The 25672-nt window shown below is 46.3% G+C and overlaps 1 protein-coding gene across 1 annotated transcript in view; it reads left to right on the plus strand.

Moving 5' to 3' along the window:
* The window catches only part of TEC (tec protein tyrosine kinase), a 182007-nt gene that overhangs the window by 138517 nt on the left and 17818 nt on the right, over positions 1 to 25672 (plus strand). Inside the window, exons 14-15 of the mRNA XM_069744502.1 lie at positions 506 to 722; positions 7619 to 7683. Coding sequence (XP_069600603.1) covers positions 506 to 722; positions 7619 to 7683 — 282 coding nt within the window. The remainder of the gene's footprint in view (positions 1 to 505; positions 723 to 7618; positions 7684 to 25672) is intronic.

Here is a 25672-nt window from a genome sequence, read left to right on the forward strand (position 1 = left end):
CCAGCTCTGAAAAAATCAAATGCCGCACCAGGGACGATGGAAGATAAGAGCTTCACGGGCCTCCCATGTAGCTGCCAGGTATTACTGACCTGGATCCTGGACCAGAGTCCCAAGAATCGATCCGCTCATCTAGATCTGTAGTGAAGTGCAGCGCTTTTGCCATCTGATGATCTGGAAAATTTATACAACTTGGTGTTAAATTTGCACACACACAAAAAAACTACATGCATTTCTATGGCAATGACAGATGTGGTATTCCAGCTGTCTGTTTTAGACCTTGTTATTCTACATGATGGGCCTTAGCCAAATTTGTGGCTGTTTTAACTCGCATAATATCATAACGGCCATCTCCATACTAATGACTTGTTGCACATGACTCTTTCATTACACAGCCTGGGCCTATAGAAGCACTGTACTTACAACATCCATTTTTCTTTATTACTATAGGTAATTTATAGCTGACTCAAATGCACCGAATATAATATTTCTTGCTTTTTTCTTCTAGGAAACTGGCACACCCAAAGCTGGTGCAGCTGTATGGTGTATGTACAGAGAAGAGGCCGATTTACATAGTGACTGAGTTCATGGAACATGGCTGCCTGTTAAATTACCTCCGCCAAAAACATGGACAGTTCAATCCGGACATTCTGCTTAGCATGTGTCAGGACGTGTGCGAGGCAATGAAATTTCTGGAAAGTAACAGTTTCATCCACCGTGACTTGGTAATCCTATTATAATAGTGAAATTTACGTGAAGAGAATGTGTTTTACATAAGGTGTCATACTGCGCTCCTGAATGATGGACTTCACGCCTACAGATCCCTCCCGGGGAGGTCGGCAGGTATTGTGCACCTGTCCTAGATTACTAAATTAGTGCACGATACATGTCAGTCGCACACATTGGCCTGAAGGTATCTGTAGTGGTGAAGCCACCGGCCCCATTCACCTCCTGATGTGAAATCTGCATTTGACCTAAAGTGAAGCTTCAACTTTTCAGACTATAGATCAGAATATATATTTTTTTTATGATGATGGCCAAAAGTTTCCAGATTTTACAAAATATCTGTGATTATATCTATTATTTGTAGTTATAGATCTAGGTGAGTTCTAGATTAGTGCTTAGTCCACACTAGATTAATACCGACCCTTGTACGTGGTTAGAACCTCCCAAAGTCCTCTGTCCGATGTGTTGCTTGGCTAATATGAGCCATCAAACCACCAACATTTGTGGGCATTTTGCCTAATAAAGAGGTGACCAGTCCCAATACAATGTTGCCATTACATACAGCTGCATTGTATGATGACAGATCCACTTTAAAATAACATATAATATGTATTAGTTTGCAAATGTTGCAAGCGAAGTAAAGAAATGTTGCACAGTATGATGTGGTTTGCTTCTTATGCTTTATGAATCAAGGCACAGTTTTGCAAAGTGAGATGACTCCAGTTATTAGAAAAGTAAAATCTAATGTTGGCATAAAACCATAGAGAATAGATACCAATTACTGTCTTCAGCATAGAGATAAAAAGCATAATCGCTATTATAAATTATGTTAAATAATCAGTTTTTCATGCATTCTGTCATATATGTTGACAATCATGGAGAGCTTATCCTTTTTCTAGAACAGTTGAATCACGCTCATGCCCTGACTGGTGGGCGTGAGCTTGGGGGGTTTGTGGCCCCACTGGGCCACAAACCAGACTACCCTGGAAGGGGCGTGACTATGACAGCTGCCTTGGTCTTCACTGGAGCCTCTGATGGTGAAGTCAGGCTTGTGCGGCAGGCAGCTGTCAGGTGCTACTCCAGGGTGGTGTCTGGCTGTGGCAGTTGATCCCACTTGGGGAAACAGGAACACCAGGATTGGTGCAGGCATCAGGCAGGACTAGCAGATGAGCATGGATGAAACTCAGACGAGTAGGCTGGCACGGCTGAGACACAGAGCTGGCAGAGACACAGGGCTGGCAGGCATGGCAGAGACACAGGGCTGGCAGGCACGGCAGAGACACAGGACTGGCAGGCACAGCAGAGACACAGGGCTGGCAGGCACGGCAGAGACACAGGGCAGGTTGGTGTGGTGTATGAAGGAACACGTAGGGACCTGTTCACACAGGAGGTGCAGGTATGGATATGATGTATGAAGAAACAGGCTGGGACCTGTTCACACAGGAGGTGAAGGTAAGGAAACAAGCAGGAAGGAAAAGAGTATGAAGGAACAGGTTGGGACCTGTTCACACAGGAAGAGAACCGCAAGGCTGCGGATAGGAGCGGTAGAGCAGCAAGAGATAGCGCCGCAACAGAAGCTAAGCAGAGCGGAACCACAAAGAATGCGGAGAGGAGCTGCAGCAAGAGATTACTGCAGCAACAGGAGCGGAGCAGAGTAGAACGAAGCAGAACCGAAGGAGTGCGGATCAGAGGTAAAGCTGCAAGAGAGACAAGGGTAGAACCACAAAGTGCAGAGTGAAGACACGGAGTGAAGAGCCAAGTGCAAAGCAAAGGCACAGAGTGCAGAGACAAGAGCAAAGCAAGTTCGCAGAGTGCGAAGCCGAGCAGAGAGGCACTGCAGGGAAAAAACCACAGACAAGGAGACAGATATAGGACACAGTTCAGACAAAGTAATGGAACAAGACAAGGTACAAGAACAAAGAAACAGGGACCAGGATATACAGCCTCCTGGAGGGCAGACAAACAAGATACAAGGCAAAGCAAGGAGAACAGCCTTCAGAGAAGGCAAGACACAAAGCAAGGCCTGGCAGCTCAGAAGCAAAACACAAACTGAGTTAACACATTGCACAGGCCTAGTCCACTGGGTGGAGCTGCACTAAATACTGGAGGCCTCTCTTGGTAATTGGTCAGGAACAGATTAGACAGGTGTACCTGATTCCTACAAGAACCAGAGAGTTCAGGCGCTGCCCCCCTATGCACACAGCCACGAAGCATGCAGAGAGTAGAGGCACAGAATATGGAGCTGGCAAGAAACAGAAACCACAACATGACCTGGAGCATTGGGTAAGATAGTGTGAGAGATGAGAGGCCTTGCCGTGATGCCAGCAGAGTTGTTACAAGTTGGTGATAGCCAGCATATAATTCTCCAATTACACAGCGCTGCCCAACTTATGTCCAGTTGGCCATATAAGGAATCTATATGTAGCACCCCAAAAAAAATCATTAATAGAAATATTCTCTTATGAGATCCGGTGCCATAATCTAGCCTCTGACATCTCATGTAAAGGGAATCTGTTAGCAGGATTTCACATCCAAACTATTTAAATGCACATGTAGCTCTTTCAAACACAAGTCCAGCAATACCTTTCCATAGCAGTATGTTCCTCTGTTACTGAGAAATCAATGTTTGAAGAGATATGAAAATGAGACTGAAGCGCTTTTGGCACATGGAACGATACGATACGATACGATACACTTTATTGATCCCGTGGGAAATTATGGTATCACAGCAGCACGACTTAAATCATAAAAATCATAAAGGAATTACATAGTTGACATGACAGTGGAGTTGACAGAAGAACATTATACATTATACATTAGGACATACACAACGAGTGAACTGAAATGTAGAGAAATAAGTAGACATTCACCTTGGTGGTTTAACCCTAATGTTATTGTTGTACATTCCCATGGCAGTTGGCACAAACGATTTCCTATATTTTTCCTTCTTACACCTCAGAAGTATAAGCCGGTTACTGAAGGTGCTCTTCTGTCTCATGAATAGCTCATATAGTGGATGTGCATTATTGTTCATAATTAGTGTTGAGCATTCCGATACCGCAAGTATCGGGTATCGGCCGATACTTGCGGTATCGGAATTCCGATACCGAGATCCGATACTTTTGTGGTATCGGGTATCGGTATCGGATACATAGAGATGTGTAAAATAAAGAATTAAAATAAAAAATATTGATATATTTACCTCTCCGGCGGCCCCTGGACTCAGCGTGGGGAACCGGCAGGCTTCGTTGTTCAAAATCAGCGCTTTTAGGACCTGAGAATCACGTCCCGGCTTCTGATTGGTCGCGGGCCGCCCATGTGACCGCCACGCGACCAATCACAAGCCGCGACGTCACCACAAGCTATTAACGCGCTCATTTTTAAAAATGAGCGCGTTAATGACTTTCAAAGACGTAGCGGCTTGTGATTGGTCGCGGCCACGCGACCAATCACAAGCCGCGACGTCACCGCAAGCTATTAACGCGCTCATTTTTAAAAATGAGCGCGTTAATGACTTTCAAAGACGTAGCGGCTTGTGATTGGTCGCGTGGCGTGGCGTGGCCACGCGACCAATCACAAGCCGCTACGTCTTTGAAAGTCATTAACGCGCTCATTTTTAAAAATGAGCGCGTTAATAGCTTGCGGTGACGTCGCGGCTTGTGATTGGTCGCGTGGCCGCGACCAATCACAAGCCGCTACGTCTTTGAAAGTCATTAACGCGCTCATTTTTAAAAATGAGCGCGTTAATAGCTTGCGGTGACGTCGCGGCTTGTGATTGGTCGCGGCCACGCGACCAATCACAAGCCGCTACGTCTTTGAAAGTCATTAACGCGCTCATTTTTAAAAATGAGCGCGTTAATAGCTTGCGGTGACGTCGCGGCTTGTGATTGGTCGCGTGGCCGCGACCAATCACAAGCCGCTACGTCTTTGAAAGTCATTAACGCGCTCATTTTTAAAAATGAGCGCGTTAATAGCTTGCGGTGACGTCGCGGCTTGTGATTGGTCGCGTGGCCGCGACCAATCACAAGCCGCTACGTCTTTGAAAGTCATTAACGCGCTCATTTTTAAAAATGAGCGCGTTAATAGCTTGCTGTGACGTCGCGGCTTGTGATTGGTCGCGTGGCCGCGACCAATCACAAGCCGCTACGTCTTTGAAAGTCATTACCGCGCTCATTTTTAAAAAATGAGCGCGTTAAGGACCTGCGAAAGACGTCACGGCTTGTGATTGGTCGCGTGGCGGTCACATGGGCGGCCCGCGACCAATCAGAAGCCGGGACGTGATTCTCAGGTCCTAAAAGCGCTGATTTTGAACAAAGAAGCCTGCCGGTTACCCGCGCTGAGTTCAGGGGCCGCCGGAGAGGTAAATATATCAATATTTTTTATTTTAATTCTTTATTTTACACATCCCTATGGATCCCAGGGCCTGAAGGAGAGTTTCCTCTCCTTCAGACCCTGGGAACCATGAGAATACCTTCCGATACTTGATGTCCCATTGACTTGTATTGGTATCGGATATCGGTATTGGCGATATCCGATATTTTTCGGGTATCGGCCGATACTATCCGATACCGATACTTTCAAGTATCGGACGGTATCGCTCAACACTATTCATAATTGCCACACACTTTTTCAGAGTTCTTTTCTCCACTACCTCCCCAAAAGAGTCCAGATTACAGCCGACAGCAGAACTTGCCTTTTTAATAATCTTATTCAGCTTATTAGCATCAGAGGCCCGCACACTACTACCCCAGCACGTGATTGCAAAAAAGATGGCACTTGCCACCACAGATTGGTAGAACATTTCTAACATTTTGCTACACACATTAAAAGACCTCAGTTTCCTTAGGAAATACAATCTGCTCATCCCCTTCTTGTAGACAAACTCTGAGTGGCATCTCCAGTCCAGTTTGCTATCCAAATGGACCCCCAAATATTTGTAACTCTCCACCTGCTCTACCTCCTGACCAGCAATAGTGATCGGTAAGCATTCCAACTTAATCCTGCTATAGCTGGCCACCAACTCCTTGGTTTTCTTAACATTTAGTTGTAGATAGTTACCATTGCACCAATCCACGAAATTCGACACCACCCTTCTATATTCCTCATCCCCCTGATCTCCCCTAATGCATCCCACAACCACAGAGTCATCCGAAAATTTTTGAAGATGGCAAAGTTCAGATTTATACTGAAAGTCTGAAATATACAGTGTGAATAGAAAGGGCGCAAGCACCGTTCCCTGGGGGGCACCTACACTGCTCAGTAATCTGCTTGACACCACTGCTCCCATCTGTACAAACTGTGGCCGATCTGATAGGTAGTCAGTTATCCAATTTCTCATCCCCTCCTCAACCTTCATGCCTATGGGCCTATGGGCATGTCATAGGCTCTTCCCAAGCCTATGACACATCAGCTCTATTCTCTGCCCAGTGATGCTTCCTCCTGATTGACTGAGAGGTTATTTGCTTGAAATCATACAGCATAGAGGCTTTCAATCAAACATAAAGATGAGGTGCTGGGCGGTAATAGAGCTGGTGTGACAGAGGCCTGATACTCAATTCTGAGACTGTTGCAATAATTTCCAAAGTTCTCTTTATAAAATAACAATGCCTCCAGTATACAGCCGTGAGACACCCATCAGTCATGAGACACCCATCGTTCGTGAGACTCATTGGCTATGAGCCACCCATCGGCCGTGAGATACTCATCAGTTATGAGCCATCCAAGGGCCGTGAGATGCTAATCAGCTATGAGCCACCCATGGGCCGTGAGATACTCATCAGCTATGAGCCACCCATGGGCCGTGAGATGCTCATCAGCTATGAGCCTCCCATGGGCCGTGAGACACTCATCAGCTATGAACCACTAATCGGCTGTGAGCCACCCATGGGCCGTGAGATACTCATCAGCTATGGGCCACCCATGGGCCGTGAGATATTCATTAGCTATGAGCCACCCATGGGCCGTGAGACACTCATCAGCTATGAACCACTCATCGGCTGTGAGCCACTCATGGGCCATGAGATACTCATCAGCTATGGGCCACCCATGGGCCGTGAGATATTCATCAGCTATGAACCACTAATCAGCTATGAGCCACCCATGGGCCGTGAGATACTCATTAGCTATGGGCCACCCATGGGCCGTGAGATATTCATTAGCTATGAGCCACCCATGGGCCGTGAGACACTCATTAGCTATGAGCCAACCATGGGCCGTGAGACACTCATCAGCTATGAACCACTCATCGGCTGTGAGCCACTCATGGGCCGTGAGATACTCATCAGCTATGGGCCACCCATGGGCCGTGAGATATTCATCAGCTATGAGCCACCCATGGGCCATAAGATACTCATCAGCTATGAGCCACTCATCAGCTGTGATCCAGTTGAAAAACCTGTGAGTCACCCATCGGCTGTGAACCACTCAACAGCTGTGAGCTACACATCAGGGGTCAGTGAGCCACCCATTAGTTGTGAGCCACTTATAAAGGGTCTGTGAGCCGCTCATCAGCGGTGTGCCACACATCAGGAGCCTGTGAGCTACAAGGAGCTCACAAGCCACAGGTTGAGGACCACTGATCTATTTATTGTGGCTGATTGGCATTCTGCTCTCCCCCTTCACCATCATATAGGACCTAATGTTATTGACCCTTCACACAAGCCCTCCCTGCACTTCTCTCTGGGCCAGTTGTGTGACTGTACAGGAATCATTATGTTATTGCAAGTAAACAAGTATATTGGAATTTTAGTTAGCAACTATAAGATCCTTCACATTGCCTTCTGTCCCCATGTTTTGCTGAGAATTTCTCCATGTTACTACGTTATATTTAGCGCTTATTTCCTGATATGCAGTATGTTATCATGGTGGTCATAGCATTTATCTGTTTTCTTTCCAGGCTGCCAGAAACTGTTTAGTCAATGATCTTGGAATAGTAAAAGTTTCTGATTTTGGAATGACAAGGTAAGAAGTTACAGTGTGAATTTGCTTAAATGGGTTATCTAATATGAAGTAAATGAAAACCACAGTGATCCTGTCGATTGCAGCTCACACAAAAAGTGGTTGGAAAGTAAGCAGTCCAATTGATTTTTCATGGCCATCTTCTGAGGGCTTTATTTATCAATATACCATATAATGTATTATACAGTGCAGAGACTACAGCATGTATTGGCTCATGTGTGCCAGGCTGCCAGAGACCACGACAAGCTGTCCTCGGTGGGAGGTATATGGTGGGGGTACTCTGTATCCCCCCTGCCGCTCTCCAGTGATGCCAGGGAGCTGATCTGAGTGCCACCCTGCTGTAAAAACAGTTGATCATCATCATCGTCCTTCAATCATCTCCATTCACCCCATCTGTCCCTTGCCCGTACAGTTGGTACCTGGCCGATGTTGGGACAGTAACCCACCCTCCGAACCATGTGGGGACGACAACCCTGATAACTGAGTGAATTAGCTCTGCTTTTCCTCCTGTGCCACCACCTCATCCATCATGGCCTGAATTGTTTTATTCCAGCAGGCATATACAGCTCTGGCAAAAATTAAGAGACCACTGCAAAATTTTCCGTTTTTTTGATTTTTCTCTTTATAGGTATATTTTTGAGTAAAATGTAAATTGTTCTTTTATTCTATAAACTTCTGACAACATGTCTCCGAATTTCTAAGCAATAAATTTTGTATTTTTTTTCTGAAAAGGAGAAGTGGTCAAAATTTAAAAACAACAACAGTACTTTCAGACCTCAAATAATGCAAAGAAAACAAGTTCATAATCATTTAGAAACAACAATATTAATGTTTTAACTAAGGAAGAGTTCAGAAATCAATATTTTGTGGAATAACCATGATTTTTAACACAGCTTTCATGCGTCTTGGCATGCTTTCCATCAGTCTTTCACACGGCTTCTGGTGCAAAAATTTAAGCAGTTCTTCTTTGTTTGATGGCTTGTGACTATCCATCATCTTCTTGATTACATTCCAGAGGTTTTCAATGGGGTTCAGGTCTGAAGATTGGGCTGCCAATTTTTGCCAGAGCTGTAAGTGGTGTAGTAACACTGATGATGGCATCATCAGTTCTGATCATATTGGTGGAATATTCAAAGCAGCGCAACATGGCACACATGTCCCACATGGAGGCCCACTCCTTGGTGTTGAAGTGATGTTGTTTTGTAGTGCGATTCATCCGGACGTGCTGCAGCTGAAACTCCACTATTGCCCGTTGCTGCTCCCACAATCTCTGCAGCATATTCAGGGTGGAGATCCATCTTGTTGGTATTTCGCATCTCAGCTGGTGACCAGGATAATGCGAAAAAAATGGAGCTACTCTCAGGAATCCAATCTAACACCTTTTCACCCTCTTGTGGCCTCACCATTCGTGCAGCAGTATTTGGGCCTAAGAAAGGACACATAACATCCTGTCGCCTGCGTGTACCAGAGGAATGTGTTGTAATTGTGCACGTAGAGAATGCCCACACCACCATCAGCAGCAGCTATGCCAGCACGGCCACGTCCACGTCCCTTATTTGATTCTCTCCTCATTTTTGGAAGTTGAGTTTGTAAACACTACTTGCAAAGAGATGGTGGAAAAGTAGATTTATTTATTTGCAGCAGTACTAGAAAAAACACAGCGGTCCTGAATCCTTATGTATTTGGCCTAAACATGGCGAATAGGTGGCTGATGACAATTATTTATATCCCAGACTCATAAAAACCCACACACCAGCCATGAAAAATTAGTTTCGGGGCCTAGAAATGGCAAAGACACGGCTGATGGATTTACAAAACTACTAGAATACTCACACCAGGTCTGAAAAATAATTTTTGGGGCTTACTAATAGCAATGAGACAACTCATGCCAATTATTTATTTTTCAGACCAATAGAAAACACACACTTAAAGGACAGTACTCCCACAGGGGGGTGGAGCGTACACCCAGCGGCTTCAAGGACAGTACTCCCACAGGGGGTTTGCAGAGTACACCCAGTAGCGTAAAGGACAGTACTCCCACAGGGGGTTTGCAGAGTACAACCCAGTGGCGTAAAGGACAGTACTCCCACAGGGGGGTGCAGAGTACACATAGCGACTTCAAGGACAGAACTCCCACAGGGGGCGGGTGGGGGGCTGGAGAGTACACACAGCAGCTTACAGGACAATATTCTCACAAATGGGAGGTGCAGAGTGCACACAGCGGCTTACAGAACAGTACTCTCACAGATTCGACAGAACAGTATTCTCACAGATTCGACAGAACAGTACTCTCACAGATTCGACAGAACAGTATTCTCACAGATTCGACAGAACAGTACTCTCACAGATTCGAAGTGCAGAGTACACACAACGGCTTTTACCACAGAAATGGCACATATAGGGGTTACAGAGTACACACAGCTTTGTGTTGCCAAAGTGTGCAATCAGAATCTGTTTCTCACTCCAGATGCATTCTATCCCTACACCAACGAGATCATAATAATAATTAATTTTATTTCTATAGCGCTCCCCACTTTCACCATCATACCAGGACTATGAGAAGCTGCAGACATCATATGTGGAGTATAACACCATCACTATGTGAGAGGTCAGCCATGTCTGAAGTGTGAATACAGGGCCAGCGAGTTCTGTCATGGCTTCTGGTAGGAGAAAGAGCAAGAGACAGTGAGACAGGAAGTTATATTTTTCATGAATTCTTCCCTCCCAATAATACAAGACCGGGCTCATAAATGGACCGCTGCTTCTAAAAGGGGAGACACCCAGCCTAATACGATCAATATAAATATAGATTATTAAAATTCCAGGATTTGACTGTCCCCTTCCTCCAGTCATGTGTCCCCGCCTTGTACAGAGTTGTTTGGATACAGAATTTTCATTGGTAGCAGATTATTTGTATGTCACTGCCACTTATATAGAAAACAGAAGCAGAAATGGAATTTCACTTATCTTTCTGATCTACACCACGCCAATCTTTAAGAATTGTGCACAAGACTAAGACATTGCATAAGAGGATATTGCATATGTCACTTACCATGTGCAGGGAAGTGCAGAAGCTTAGGTATCCATGGTTACGACCACTCATATAGTGACAGTTAGTTAGTTGTTAGTGGTCGTAATCATGGATACCTAAGTTGCTGCAATACCCTGTTTACTGGGTAAGCAACATAGAGAATCATAACAACTATACTTCATTTCTAATTGAAAGTATTTGCTGATATTATTATTAATACATCTACTACATATTGCGATAGGATCTCCGTGATGGGAATACCCTTTTAAGGGGAACAATAATTACATAATGACCTATTGTCTAAATACAGTTTTATGTTAAAGATGCATTCTCAAGTTTGGAAGTTGTTCCTTACCTATGGGATAGATGATAACCTGATCGCTCTGGGTCTGACTGCTGGAACCTCCACAATCCTGATAATCTGGGCTCTGAAGAGCACAGGGTAAATTTAGAGGTGGTCAATCAAGCACACTGCTTCTCCATTCATAGTACTCGACTTTCTGCCGCTCCCATTAAGAATGAATGGAGCGGCAGATTGCGTGATCGTGTAGGGATATGGACTGTTTTACCCCGTTCCTGCCCCTGCAGACGACAGACACACTATGTGAATACTGTCCTTAGGTTTTGTACAGTATATTGAGTGTTAGAGCATAGTGTGAATATAGCATACGATAAGTTCAGGACAGCATAGGATATAGAATAGGTTAGCATTAAGATACGAAATGGTTAAGAATAGCATTAGCCCAGTGGGGGCACTAGTGCTGATAAGAAGGGGGCGCTTCCTGGTTAGAGGGATTTCAGTGTCAGCCAGTGAAGTGTGGAGTGGGTTTACGTCCAGGTGGGGTGGTGGGTTGCTAGGGGCAGCATGTGTTGCTTGTTCCAGTCAGTGGGAGGCATTACTGGGATCCCGAGCGGTCGCTCCTGTCCCAGAGCCTAAGGTATGGCATAGGGACTGCCGGATACATCGTGTCCTCTGGAATGCAGGGGAAGATACACAGGGACCCACATAGACAGAAGGTGATGGCTGGTCCCGGGTGCACTGCCGAGGTGGACGAGAAATCCCTGACACTGATGGAAACAGTGAGCTTGGGGTTAGTCCAGGACGAGCTAAAGACAGCACTGAAGAGGAGTTGTGTTAAGAAGGAGGAAACTGTGAATTGCTGTGCCCTATCCTACCTGTACCACCTGATGAACTTGGACTGATTAGTAAAAGTTTGACTGTTTTCAAAGAACCTGGTGTCCCATGCATTGTGTGCGGTGGCTCCAGAGAACGGAAGCCCGGAGGCAGACCTGCGGCCTACAAGTGAGCATGATGCACCCCACACCCTACAACACAATAGGACTGGGACACCCTTTGTTTGTAAAGTGCCAGAGCACAACCGGACAGCAGCTCAGTCACGACTATCACTCTGCAGCACTTTACAATCGAGCACCGCACCATTTACATGGAGCTATTCAGAGCACCTTTTATCAGGATCAGTTGGGATCCCAATAGTTGGACTCCCAGTGATTGGTAAGTTATCTTCTATCCTGTGGATAAGGGGACAGCTTTGAAGCTCGAGAGGATCCCTTTAAAAGAACCCTTTCATTAAGATCCTGTTGCCCTAACCACAGGCAACATGTTTCACAAAATGCGTTTATGGACCCTAATGTAGAGAGACCGACCACCAGTCTCCTGACCCAAACTTTACTGCCTCGTGGGAAATGTGTGAATCCAGCTTTTCTCCGAGGTCCAGCAATCGTAATCGGCACTTTGTTCACCATTGCGGGGCCAAAAAGTTCAGTGCATCTTCCCACCTGCTTGTTTCCCATCTGTCTCAACCATGTGCTTCTTTACTTGACAGATCTGGCTTTTCAGGAGACACCAGAGATTGGAGGTAGATGGAATCCATGGAACTGAGGGTGTGAATCTGCTCCGAGCGCCTGTGCCTGTTTTGAACAGTCATTTTTGTGATTACAGATTGCTTTTAGTGTGATTGGTCACGGTTAAAGGACCATTTCTTAACGAGGCATATTTAGTTCAGGCTGTTGCTCCATGGTTAGATAAAGCAGTTGTAGTTCTAATAATCTTTGTCCGAATCTATGATGTTTTATTTTTATGTACCGTAGATATCTTGTTAAGCTGAATGTCCTCTATTTTTGACTGCAGGGTCTATCTGTGAGATGATTGTGGTAGTCTAAAATTACATCATGATCTCAGAGTCACCAGATCGGAGGGGAAATGTCTCCTGTGTGTTTTTGCCACAATAATTACTTACTCTACAGACCGTTTCATGAAGCTTTGTTAGGCCAGTCTCACACACGGTGCACAGTCTTGTTTTCAATGTTATTTTTATGGCGTCTCCCTATAGGACTTTGAAAACACCATGAAAATTACAAGTACACCATGTCAAAAAAGACAGAAAAATGCTTGTAAAAAAAAACTGCAGTAAAAACGCTTGTAATATACCAATATCTTTTTTCATAAAACCTGTGCAGTAATTTTTCCTTTGCTATTTAAAAAATAAAAATTGTCTGCAAGTCAAGAGAAGCTGTCCGGGGCCCATGGCACCTAAGGGGAGGCCGTCATGACCTGGTTATGTGGGACTTGGTGAGCTGAAGGTAGTTGGCTGGGAAGGACGGGTTAGGCTGGGTTCACACTGTGTTAGTGTGACCCGTTTAATGGACTACGTTACACCGCGGCATAACGCGGTGTAACGTAGTCCATTAACGCCGCTTTTACTTTCAATGGCGGATGCATGCGATTTGCCGTCATTGAGTGACGGACCCGAGACGCGGGCTGCAGCATTTCCGGGTCCGTCACTGCTAGCGCACTGCTAGCACAGATGGAGCTAACAGATGCTCCATCTGCGCTAGCGCTGTGCAAACGTCGGCACTTGCGTTAGTGCAGTCCGTTTAACGGATGTGTTGAACGGACTGCACTAACGCAGTGTGAACTTAGCCTTAGCAAGGGCTAATGGCATGTGAGGGGAGGGATAGTGGTCAGTTTTTCAAACTAGAAGGAGGTGGGGTTAAGGTTAGGAGGGGAGGGGTAGTATAAGAGGGAGCATGTATCTTACGTAGGCAACCATTTTAAGTACCCTCCTGACGTGTAAGGAATCTGCAGGGTACTGTTTCAATGGAGATCGAAGCCTTGCTTCAACGACTGAGAGACGCAGCCGGCTTGCAGGGTACAGATTGGCTGCAGGCATCAGTTAACAGCCTGCTACAGGGAACAACAGATGGAGCTTCTCAGGCTCAACCAGGTGGGTGCCGGCCGCGGAGGCCGAGGCCTCCGGCGCGCTTGAGCCCCGATGTTGCCCCCCGGGTCCGACACCTCCGGGGACCCTCCGGCAAGCAGCGCAGGCCCTGGTACTTCGGCCATGCGCCGCAATGCCGGGAGGAATCCACCTGAGCGGCGGGGCCTACATCAGGGGGAGGAGCCAACCTCCCCTCCGTCTGTGAGGAGGCAGCGAGGAGCTGCAGGAGCTGCGGGCGCCAGCACGTCGGCTGGTCCCGCTCAGCGCGGGAGACTTCAGGAGGCGGGGGCCGTATCCGGCGGCCCCTCAGCGCCAGGGACAACGTGGGCGGCAGCCGGCCGACCTGGGTAACAGCGCGCTGCCTGATGTAGCGCAAAGTGGCATTGGGCATAACAGCGCTATACCGTTAGCGTACAGGGGGCGGGCGACATCAGCCTCTTACGGGCGACAGTCTGTTGCTTCAGCCTCCAGTCCTGGGGACATTTCTTTGGCAATGGGTCAAATGTCTCCCCACGGGCAGCAAGATGCTGGCCCTGCTCGCATCGCACCGTCCACATCAGCTCCGAGGACTGCAGTGCAATTAGTGGCGGTGGCACCTGACGATAGCTGGTGGTCCTAGGAGCAAGAAAACACGAGAGCTACAGATTCTAGAGCGGGCCAGACCAGGACGGGTTTGGGACCACTTCACCAGGAATCAGGATCTTCAGCTGCTGGGTTCACAGCGCCCAGGCAGCTAGGTGAGAACAACTTTCCTTTGCTTTCTAACCCTTGTTTAGCTTCCCCTGATACTAGGAGTGAAGATGTATTTTCGGGGGTAGCTGGCTTGATCCTTTGGGGCTTGGGTGACTAGCGGGGTTATGGGGGTCCGGGCATAAGAGGGGCATTACCGTCGGCTGCCAGGTTGGGGAATTCCGGGGCGTTCACAGGATTCGGGGCCTCATCTGAAGTTTTAGATAATTTAGGCAACTCGGGGTCTAGTGTGGGTGTTACGGGTTCTTCAGGGGAAAGTGGCAAGACATCTAGAGCTATGACGCCTATTCTGCTACCGATATACGTGGATGAGATGTGTCTGAGGGATGTGATCACAAATCGCTATATAAACAATGGCAGGTAGCGTTACTCGCCAACCTGTGCCACCAGTCTCTATCAGCCGTGCGTGGTGATCCGGAAGGATGATGCATTGATATGTTCAACAGGTTTATTTACAGTACCTTGGTGAGAGTGAGGACTGTAGGTTAGAGCTGTTACAGAATCACCAGATAGAGATAGTAGAAGTTTCAGGTTAGAGGTAACAAGAGAATCCTTTCTCCAGCTCTGCAGCACATGTGGGATCCAAGATGGCACGGAGTACAAAACAGGAAGAGAAGGAAAAAGATAGGAGGAGCTAAAGACAGAAAGGTGTTGTGGGAGAATTCCATAACAAATATTACAGTGATATAGCAAACGGCCAGTAGATGGCAGCAAAGTATAACAAATGATAGAACCAGGCTTATTAGCACTACAAAAAGGTCCATGTATGGCTGAAAGTCTATCATAATAAACTGAGCAGCACACTCCCCGTCTGAAATCCTTGGATTTCACTATACCATAAGTCTCGAATTGGGAGTGTTCACCAGAAGTGCATGGAGGGATACCTCAACCTGTAAGATAAAAACAACGCATGCAATGCAACAATAACATATTGAATAACAAGTCTAGAACGATTTCTTGAAGTAATCCAAAGGATAACCCATCTTCGGATTGGAGAAGCCGCGCTAGGCCAAACTGTCTCCAACCCATTTGTAATCCAAAGGTTGAAGTTCCTTGAAAGAGTTCCTACTGATTGGATGGATAATCAATCCTCAACCGGTATGAGTAAAATAATCTCTGATATAGGCCTAATGAAAGTTTTGGGGTCACCTTGCTTAGTAACTGTCACTTCTACCTTGCGTACCTTGCCATCGTCACTTGGAAAGGTTTTAGAGATAAGTCCCATAGGCCATGTGCTTCTTTCCTCCTTCTGGTCTTTCATGAGGATAATATCTCCTACTTGTAAATTTGGCTTTACGTGTTGCCATTTTCTTCGTTTTTGGAGAAGTGTCAGGTACTCCTTCTTCCATCTATTCCAGAAACAATTAGCCAGATGTTGCACATATTTCCACCGTCTCTGATATTTGTTACCGGACACAGAGTCTTCAGGCGGGTTAGGAACAGTTCCAAGTTTCTGGGTGAGGAGAGTTGCCGGAGTGAGAATTGTAGGAGATTCTGGATCCGTAGATATGGGTACAAGAGGTCTTGCGTTTACTATAGCAGAGACTTCTGCTAAGAAAGTGGTCAAGGTCTCGTGAGTGAGTCTTGAAAGATTTGAGTCCATCAGCATAGATTCCAGTTCCTTGTGAAAAACATTCTGCTGCACATTGCGTATCACAATGAGTTCACTCAGAGCAATGTCTTCTGCAGAGAGAGGCTTATGGCAGATATGCCAACCGTGACAATCAGTGTTACTGTCCTTATTGCGATAGCATTGTACAATGTGTACTAACCTTGCAATGGCACGAACCAGCCTCGTCCATCTTGAGAAGCGATCAAAACGCCGACAGTCCAAGCCAACCTCCTCCTTGAGTTTGGTGATGAAGGTGCTGACATCAGGACGGATCTCTGGGTCGACATCTGGATTCTCAAGGCTGAAGCTGTCTTCAACGGCAGTCTCTTTGCACTGTTCGTGAAGGAACTCCGGTCCTGTCAACCAAGAAGAGCTTGCGAAGGCACCAATAGACACTGGTCTAGTAGCAAGGTCCGCAGGGTTAAGATGGGATGGGACGTGCTGCCATTGCTGGGGTTTGGAGGATTTCCTGATCCTTTCCACTCGGTTACTGACATAGACGTAGAGGCGTTTCGTCTGGTTGTATATGTAGCCCAGAACTACCTTACTGTCTGTGTAGAATCTTATGTCATCCACGTGAATAGCTAGTTCGCTCTGTATGAAGTCTGCAATCTCTATGGCTAGTACAGCCCCACAGAGCTCGAGTCTGGGTATGGTGTGCTCGGGTTTAGGAGCCAGTTTAGCCTTTCCAAACAGAAATCCAACATGGGCTTCATTGTTAGAGTCTACAACCTTCAAGTAAGCGACAGCGGCAATAGCTTCAGTGGAGGCATCAGCGAATACATGAATCTCCTTCCTTTGACTTGTAGTTAGGGATGCTGGAGTGTAACAACGTGGTATGTGGATCTTATCCAAGGCGCAAAGAGATTCTCTCCATGACTTCCACTTTAGTTGTTTGTCTGCAGGGAGTGGTATATCCCAGTCCTTAATGTACTCTGAGAGTTGTCTCAGCAGGAGCTTGCCTTGTATAGTCAGGGGTGCGACAAACCCAAGTGGATCATATAGACTGTTCACCACTGACAGAACCCCACGCTTAGTAAATGGTTTTTCTGCACCACTAACCTGAAAGCTGAAGGAGTCATTTAGCAAGTTCCACCTCAGGCCTAGACTTCTCTGTACTGGTGGATTGTCTGAGCCTAGGTTCAAGTCCCTAAATTCTGCGGCATGATCATTAGGGTGAAAGGCCTTCATGACAACAGCACTATTGGAGGCAATTTTATGCAATCTTAAATGAGCTTTAGAAAGCATACCTTGTGTCCGTTTGAGCAGATCTGTGGCTTCTTCCGCCGTGGGCAGGGATTTAAGACCGTCGTCCACGTAGAAGTCCTTTTCAACGAACTGTTGGGCATCCTTCCCGAACTCTGCTGCACCATCGGAGGCGGTCCTACGTAGGCCGTAGGTAGCGACTGCAGGAGGACTGTTTCCAAAAACGTGCACCTTCATGCGGTATTCGATCATTTCCTTGTTGGTGTCGTTGTCTCGGTGCCATAGAAAACGGAGATAATTTCTGTGATCTTGTTGCACGATGAAACAATGGAACATTTGTTCGATGTCGGCGGTAATGGCGACCGGTTCCTTTCTGAATCTCATGAGCACTCCAACCAGGTTGTTAGTCAGGTTCGGACCAGTGAGGAGAACGTCATTCAGAGATACGCCGTCATGTTTGGCGCTTGAATCAAACACCACTCTGATTTGTTTCGGCTTTCTTGGATGATACACTCCAAAGGAAGGTAGATACCAGCATTCTTCATCAGCTTGCAATGGTGGAGCTGGCTCTGCGTGATCATTGCGAAATATCTTGTCCATAAAAGCTATGAAATGTTCCTTCATTTCAGGCTTGTTCCTTAATGTTCTCTGCAGTGAGATGAATCTAGATAAGGCCTGTTCTCTGTTGTTAGGAAGCCTGGTCCTTGAAGCCTTGAAGGGTAAGGGAGCAACCCAGCGGTCAGATTCATTTTTGAAGAATCCACTGTCCATAATTTTAAGAAACTCCTTGTCTTCTATGGATAAGGCGACTTTGTTGTCATCTTTTGTTGTGTGAAACACTGTTCTCCCTAAGTCATCACCGTAGGGAGTGGGAATGATGTCAGGCTCCTGGATGCAATCAGAGAACCTCTCTTTCACTTCGTAGTGATGAAGGCATGGCTTAAAGTGAGTTGCGCGACCATTTTGGAGCACATACGTTTTACAGGCGTTGACTTCGGATGCCTTGTGACTCCTATCCAGACATACATCGCCCACGATTACCCAGCCTAGGTCGAGTCTTTGGGCGTATGGAGCATCATCTGGGCCGTTGCATTGTTGGCGTACCTTGTGGACCTTCAGAATGTCCCTTCCGAGTAGGATTAGAATATCAGCATTCATGTCCAGAGGAGGAATTTCATTAGTCAGGTGCCTCAAGTGGCGATGATAAAGTGCGGCTTCCGGAGTGGGAATCTCCTCCCTGTTATCAGGTATCTGGTCACATTCAATTAGGGTTGGCAAAGGTATATGCACGTTTCCCTTGATTGAAGAGACTATGTACCCAGAGGCTCTCCTGCCAGAAGTCTCAATACGACCAGAGCAGGTGTTGAGGGTGTATGGAGTCATTTGTCCCTTTATGTTGAAGATCTCAAAGAATTTGGGCCTTGCTAAAGATCGGTTACTTTGCTCATCTATTATGGCATACATTTTGGAGGCCTTGTCGGGTTGTCCTTCTGGATAGACCTTAATCAGACATACCTTGGCACAGCATTTAGGATCAGTCCCTTCTCCACATACCTCAGTACATGAGGAGGAAACAGCGGTTGCAGTTGGGTCAGGGACCTGTGGCTCCCCGCCATGCTTTTGAGCAGGGTTAGATGCTGCAGAAGGTTGTGAGTTGTATGGAGCTGGCGTGGGATGCATGGCTGTGACGTGTTTATCACTGCTGCATTCAGTGCACTTAATGGCGGCCTTACACTCCTTAGCGAGGTGGTCTGAGGAGGTGCAACACTTATAACATATCCCAAGCTCCTTGAGGGTATCTTTACGCTCCTGCAAAGTCCTTGCTCTGAATCCACGGCATTCTTTAAGTGGGTGAGGCCTTTTGTGGATAGGGCACATACGGTTACTGTCTATGACTTTAGGAGCAACATTATTTGTCTTAGTGAAGGCAGGTGTAGTAAGTGGAACGTCAGTCTTTCTCACAGATACTGTGTTCCTTGAATCTCTACGTTTGGCAATGTTATCATACCTTGTAGATGATGATGATGCTGGTGGAGTAGGCTCAGTGAAGTCGAAGCTGGGATCATTCTTCTTCCGAGCTTGGTCACTGATGAACCTGGAAAAATATGAAAAGGGGGGAAAGGACACATTATACTGCCTTTTATACCGTGAGCCGTGGTCTGCCCATTTATCCTGCATGCCGTGTGGCAACTTGGACACTATTGGATTAACGCCATGAGCAGTATCTAGGTAGCTCAGTCCTGAAAGACGTGGGTCTAATTTTGCCAATTCTATTTCCTTTAGCAGGTCGCTCAGATCTTGAAGTTTTCTATTGTCCTTGTTAGTTATCTTTGGGAAGGTTTGCAGTCTTTTAAATAAGGCACATTCTATAGCTTCTGAGCTGCCATAGGTTTGTTCCAGTCTCTCCCAGGCTGCAATAAGACCTGCATCTGAATAGTCCACATGAACTGCCCTTATTGTCTTTATGCGCTCTGCTGATTCAGGGCCTAACCAGTTAACAAGCAAATCCAGTTGTTCCTTGCCGGTGAGATTAAGGTCTTGGATCACTGCTTGAAAGGTGGATTTCCAGGCTCTATAATTCTCAGCACGATCATCAAACTTTGAGAGACTAATGTTTATTAACTCCCGGCGAATCATGTATCTGGCGAAGTCAGACATGTCCGATCTCTCGGTCATTGTTGCAGGATGAACTTGTGGTATCCGTAGGGAATGTAAGTTCTCTGGCTTATATGACTGCGACAAATCAGGACGAAATGATGCGGCATAAGGGTTAAACTGCGGTTTAGTCTCTATAGGTTCTGCTGGCTGTGGCCTAAATTGTGAGTCAGTGCTGGAAGTTACCTTGTCCGCAGTAGGTGGCGACATTTCTTGACTTGCGGGCGCATCCGTGTTAGAAACTGGAGGTGGTGCTGGTGCAGATGTTGCATGTCTTAGCACGTAGTCTGAAGTTCGATCAGCTGCGTCTTCCATTTCTTCTGGAATAAGACAGTCCGGATTATCATCTTGTCCCAGTGCTTGTTCAAGGACCTTCAGTTTAGCAAGGGCTGTTGCTTCTTCCTTTTCTGCTTGGAGTATTTTTAATTTCCTTTGAGCTTCCATCTCATTTCTTTGAGCGAGCTTCCACTTTGTTTCTTTGAGCTTCCACTTCCACTTCAGCCTCCCTTTTAGCAAAGGAGCTTTTTACCCTAGCTTCCTCTGCAGCTGCACGGATCTCCAGTAGCTTGTCAGACAATGTTGATTTCCTGGAGTGAGATGATCTGGAAGACCGAGCTGTGATTTTGGTCGATGTTGTGCGATGTGACCTAACCTCTTGGAGGTGAGCAATGCGGAGTTCTGCTTTATCCTGGGCATCTCGTACTAATGAGGTCTTTTCTTGGAGAAGAGTTTCGCTTTCAGTTACTTCTGCATGGGCATCTTCCATGTCACAGTTACTCAGGAATGTGATGAACTTTGCAGACAGTCTCTGGTAGCGATCATAGGCGGCAGATAAACTCTTCAATGTGGCGGTTAAACCTGCAGCGTCACTGTGATAGCGTGGAAGAGCTGCTAAATAGTGATCAACTCTGCCCCATAAATGTTCTAGGTTATCATGGAACTCGTCTCTAGTAGTCTCAAAGTTCTCTCTGGCCTTTTGTGTCGGCTTGGTTACATGTTTGGGTCGTACGTCCTGCACTGCAGTAAGTGTGGACTCTGCTCCTGCAGCATCTATGGTGTCGGGAACCTGATGTGCTTCACTTGCAGATGGGTCCACGGTGCCCTTTGTGGACATGTTTTAGCTAAGATGGCGGACGGTTAAGACTTGCTAGCAGACAATGCATATGCACACAGACACTGTAGACTTAGGTCTCTTGTTACTATTCTGCCACCGATATACGTGGATGAGATGTGTCTGAGGGATGTGATCACAAATCGCTATATAAACAATGGCAGGTAGCGTTACTCGCCAACCTGTGCCACCAGTCTCTATCAGCCGCGCGTGGTGATCCGGAAGGATGATGCAGTGATATGTTCAACAGGTTTATTTACAGTACCTTGGTGAGAGTGAGGACTGTAGGTTAGAGCTATTACAGAATCACCAGATAGAGATAGTAGAAGCTTCAGGTTAGAGGTAACAAGAGAATCCTTTCTCCAGCTCTGCAGCACATGTGGGATCCAAGATGGCACGGAGTACAAAACAGGAAGAGAAGGAAAAAGATAGGAGGAGCTAAAGACAGAAAGGTGTTGTGGGAGAATTCCATAACAAATATTACAGTGATATAGCAAACGGCCAGTAGATGGCAGCAAAGTATAACAAATGATAGAACCAGGCTTATTAGCACTACAAAAAGGTCCATGTATGGCTGAAAGTCTATCATAATAAACTGAGCAGCACAACGCCAGTTTACGGGTTAGGGAGTGTGGCTTTAGTTGAGGGATCGACTGGGGAAAAAGAAAAGGAAGACACAATCCGCTTGGACGATACAGCCAGAGGGGAAGTGTACATATGTTTTGAGGGTCCTTAAGGGGCTCATTTAAAACAAGAGGTGAGGGAAAAAATATGGAAGGGAGAATACGTAGAGATATTTTCCCTATTGCCTCTAGAGCGTTTTAATTTAGACACAGCGATTAGGGAGGATTCAAAAAAAAGAGGATGAAGAGAAAAGGAGGTATGGGTTAATTCCGAGATCCTTTGCGAATTTGCTGCAAGCTTTCGTTATCTTAGCTAGCATTATTGGAGAAAAGGCCCTTAAAAACTGTTCAGGCCTTTTTTGCTATTTGGACGCAATAGGTGAGGCTTACAGGGTTTACGGTGGTCAGGGATGGTTGAGGTATGATGAACAGTTTCGTCAACGTAAAGCGTTACGGCCTCACATCCGTTGGGATCACAAAGATATAGCGTTGTGGATGAGGGTTATGGTCCCGTCTAGATTAGGTCAAACCAGTCAGCCTTTTCATGGGGGCATTGGGAGTTCAGGGCAGTCAGGACACTCGGTGGCATTACAGAAAGGACTATGTTTTTCCTTTAATGAAGGGACGTGCAAATTTGGGAACAAGTGTACATTTAAACTTGAATGTTCAGCCTGCGGTGGCATGCACAATGCAGCAAAATGTTTCAGAGGAATTAGGCAGAAAGGAGGCGATTCAGCTGAAAAAAGGGGTGACTCAGGTGCAGTGGGACGTGATGGAGGGCTTTCTACGTAGATATCCTGATTCAGCAGCAGCAGCTTTGCTGCACGACAGTTTTAGGGAAGGCTTTAAAATTCTATTTGTTGAGCATGAAGTTCGGTTATCTAAAAGGAATTTGAAATCAGCGTCATAATTTCCTGATGTAGTATCGGAGAAATTAAGGAAAGAAGTTGCATTGGGTAGAATGGCAGGGTCATTTGCGGAGCCTCCTGTCGACAATTTGAGGGTGTCACCACTCGGGGTGGTCCCTAAGAAAGAACCGAATAAATACAGGTTGATCCATCATTTATCTTTTCCAAAAGGCTCCTCAGTTAATGATGGGATTGACCCTCAATTGTGTTCAGTACTGTACACGTCGTTTGATATGGCTATGGAGTGGGTTCGTTTGTGTGGAAGAGGGGCCAAGCTAACAAAAACTGATATTGAGGCGGCTTTCCGTTTATTACCGGTTCACCCTGAGAGTATGCATTTGTTGGGTTGTTTTTGGGACGGCAGGTTTTTTGTTGATCATTGTCTCCCTATGGGTTGCTCGCTTTCCTGTGTTTATTTTGAGGCGTTTAGCACCTTTCTGGAGTGGGTTGTTAAAGACGTGTCCGGGTTAAGTTTGTGTATCCATTATCTGGATGATTTTTTGTTTGTTGGTCCCGCTCAGACAGCGGATTGTTTTGTTTTGGTTGCACACAATGGAAAGTGTGGCGAGACAATTTGGGGTACTGTTAGCAGAAGAAAAGACAGTGGGACAGTGTTGAGTTTTCTGGGAATCGAAATCGACACCATGGCAATGGAGTGCAGGTTACCCACGGACAAGCTAATTGCTCTATGCCAGGAAGTGGTTAGAGCAGTCAGTTTAAAAAAGATAACCTTACGAGGTTTGCAATCATTGTTAGGAAAACGGAATTTTGCTTGCAGGATCATGCCGATGGGGCGTGCGTTTTGTCGGCATTTATCATTGGCAACGGTAGGGGTGAAGTCCCCTTTGCATTTTATCAGACTAAAAAGTTAATTTTGCGAGGACTTGAAGGTGTGGACAATTTTTCTCGACGATTACAATGGAAAATCTCTTTGGATACAGCCCGTGGTGTATGCCGACAATTTGGGCCTTTTGGTCAGTATCGTCGAGGAGAGTGGTTTTAGTGTATTCTTTCAAGGGAGCTGGCTGGCAGCAGAATGACCTTCGGCTTGGAAGGAGCAGGGTTTAACTTCAAATCTGATATTGCTTCAATTGTTTCCACGGGTCGTGGCGTTGTCCTTGTGGGGCGACAAATTGATGAATTCAAAGATCTTTTTTCCCTGCGAGCACGTAGGGGCGGAGTCAGCCATAAACTCGTTGTCCGCGGCAACGCCAGCCATAGTGAAGGTATTGCAACACTTGGTTTTCTTGGGCCTTAAACATAATTTTTGGATTGTGTCTGAGGTTGAACCGTTTGTGCCTGATCCAATCGTTGACGTTCTTTCTCAATTTCAGTGGCAGCGTTTCCGGGAGTTGGCACCACAAGTGGAGGCAGCGGGCTTGCAATGTCCAGTGGAGTTATGGAACCTGCCGTGCGGGCTGTAAGGGATCTATTTTCTAAGTCGCTGTCGGACGAATCGTGGAGTCAATATGGTCAGGTGTGGCGTTTGTGGGAATCTTGGAGGGCGACCATGGAGGAAGAGATGGATGAAGATTGTAGATTGTTGTTGTTCATCGGTCACTATTGGGAAGCAGGGTGGTCTGTAGCAAAATTGAATACGGTTTTGGTGGGCTATCTTTTAATTTTTAAGACCAGAGGTTTCAGGGACGTAACAAAATCCTTTTTGGTGCGTGAAGTGGTTTGAGGCTGGAAAAAAGGGTGGAAGGCAGTGGATGGCAGGCGTCCCGTTTCTTACGAAGTGCTGTTAGCTATCGGACATCATTTACAGGAGGGATGTTTATCAGAGTGGGAAGTGGTTTTGTTTAAAGCGGCCTTTTTGTTGGCCTTCTATGGGGCTTTTCGGCTGGGGGAATTGATCAGCCCTTCTAGGTGTAAAAAGGGAAATTTGTTGAGAGAAAATGTGGATGTCGATGGCAATAAAGGTGATTGTGTTTATTAAGTCTTCCAAAACGGATTTGTTTGGCAGGGGGTGTAAAGTGGTTTTATTTGGCGTTCATGGTTCTCCCTTATGCCCAGTGGTATGTGTTAAGAATTACATGTCTAGGGGTGGTATCCTGAATGAGCCATTGTTAGTTCATGAAGACGGCTCCTTCCTGTCTCGTTTTCAGTTTATCACGATATTTAGAAGATGTTTGGAAGCGAGTGGCATCCCCGCGGCAAATTATGGCGGGCAGTCTTTTAGGATAGGGGCAGCGACAGAGTCAGCCAGAATGGGTCTGGGCGATGAAATGGTTAAGAGGATCAGACGTTGGGAATCTACGAGGTTTCGTTCGTATGTTCGTCCGGCGTTAGTGTGAAGATCTTAGCTGGCTTTGTTATTTTCTTTTATTTCAGAGGCCGATCTGATGCTCGTTTGGATAACAGGGCACTCGTTCGTTTTTTGGGCCGCGTTGAGAGCAGCGGTGCGTCTGGACCGGCGACAATTAGGTTTTCCTCGCGAGTCAATAACGCTACTTTGGATTAGTAAAAGGGGAAAGGTGTGGAAGCAATGGTTGCCTGAATTTCACCGTTTTGTCCAGTTGGACAGGGTGTCAAAAGTGGTTGTACATTTGGAGGGGAACGATTTGGCCAAACGGAGTTGATCAAGGATATTAAATTTGACATGTTGAGGTTATGGGCCATGTTTCCGAAGGTCTTATTAATTTGGGCTGATATCATCCAGCGGAAGGTGTGGCGAGGTGCCAAGTCTATTGACGGAATCCATAGAGCGAGGATCAAAGTGAACAGGGCGATATCCCGGTTCATGGTTCAGAATGGGGCGTTGGTAGTGAGGCACGTGGATTTAGAGTTGGGCCAGGGCGGATTTTGGAGAGCTGATGGAGTACACCTGAATGCGGTGGGGACTGATATGTGGTGT

This window comes from Ranitomeya imitator, chromosome 1 (genome assembly GCF_032444005.1).
Source record: "Ranitomeya imitator isolate aRanImi1 chromosome 1, aRanImi1.pri, whole genome shotgun sequence".
In the NCBI taxonomy this organism is placed as follows: domain Eukaryota; kingdom Metazoa; phylum Chordata; class Amphibia; order Anura; family Dendrobatidae; genus Ranitomeya; species Ranitomeya imitator.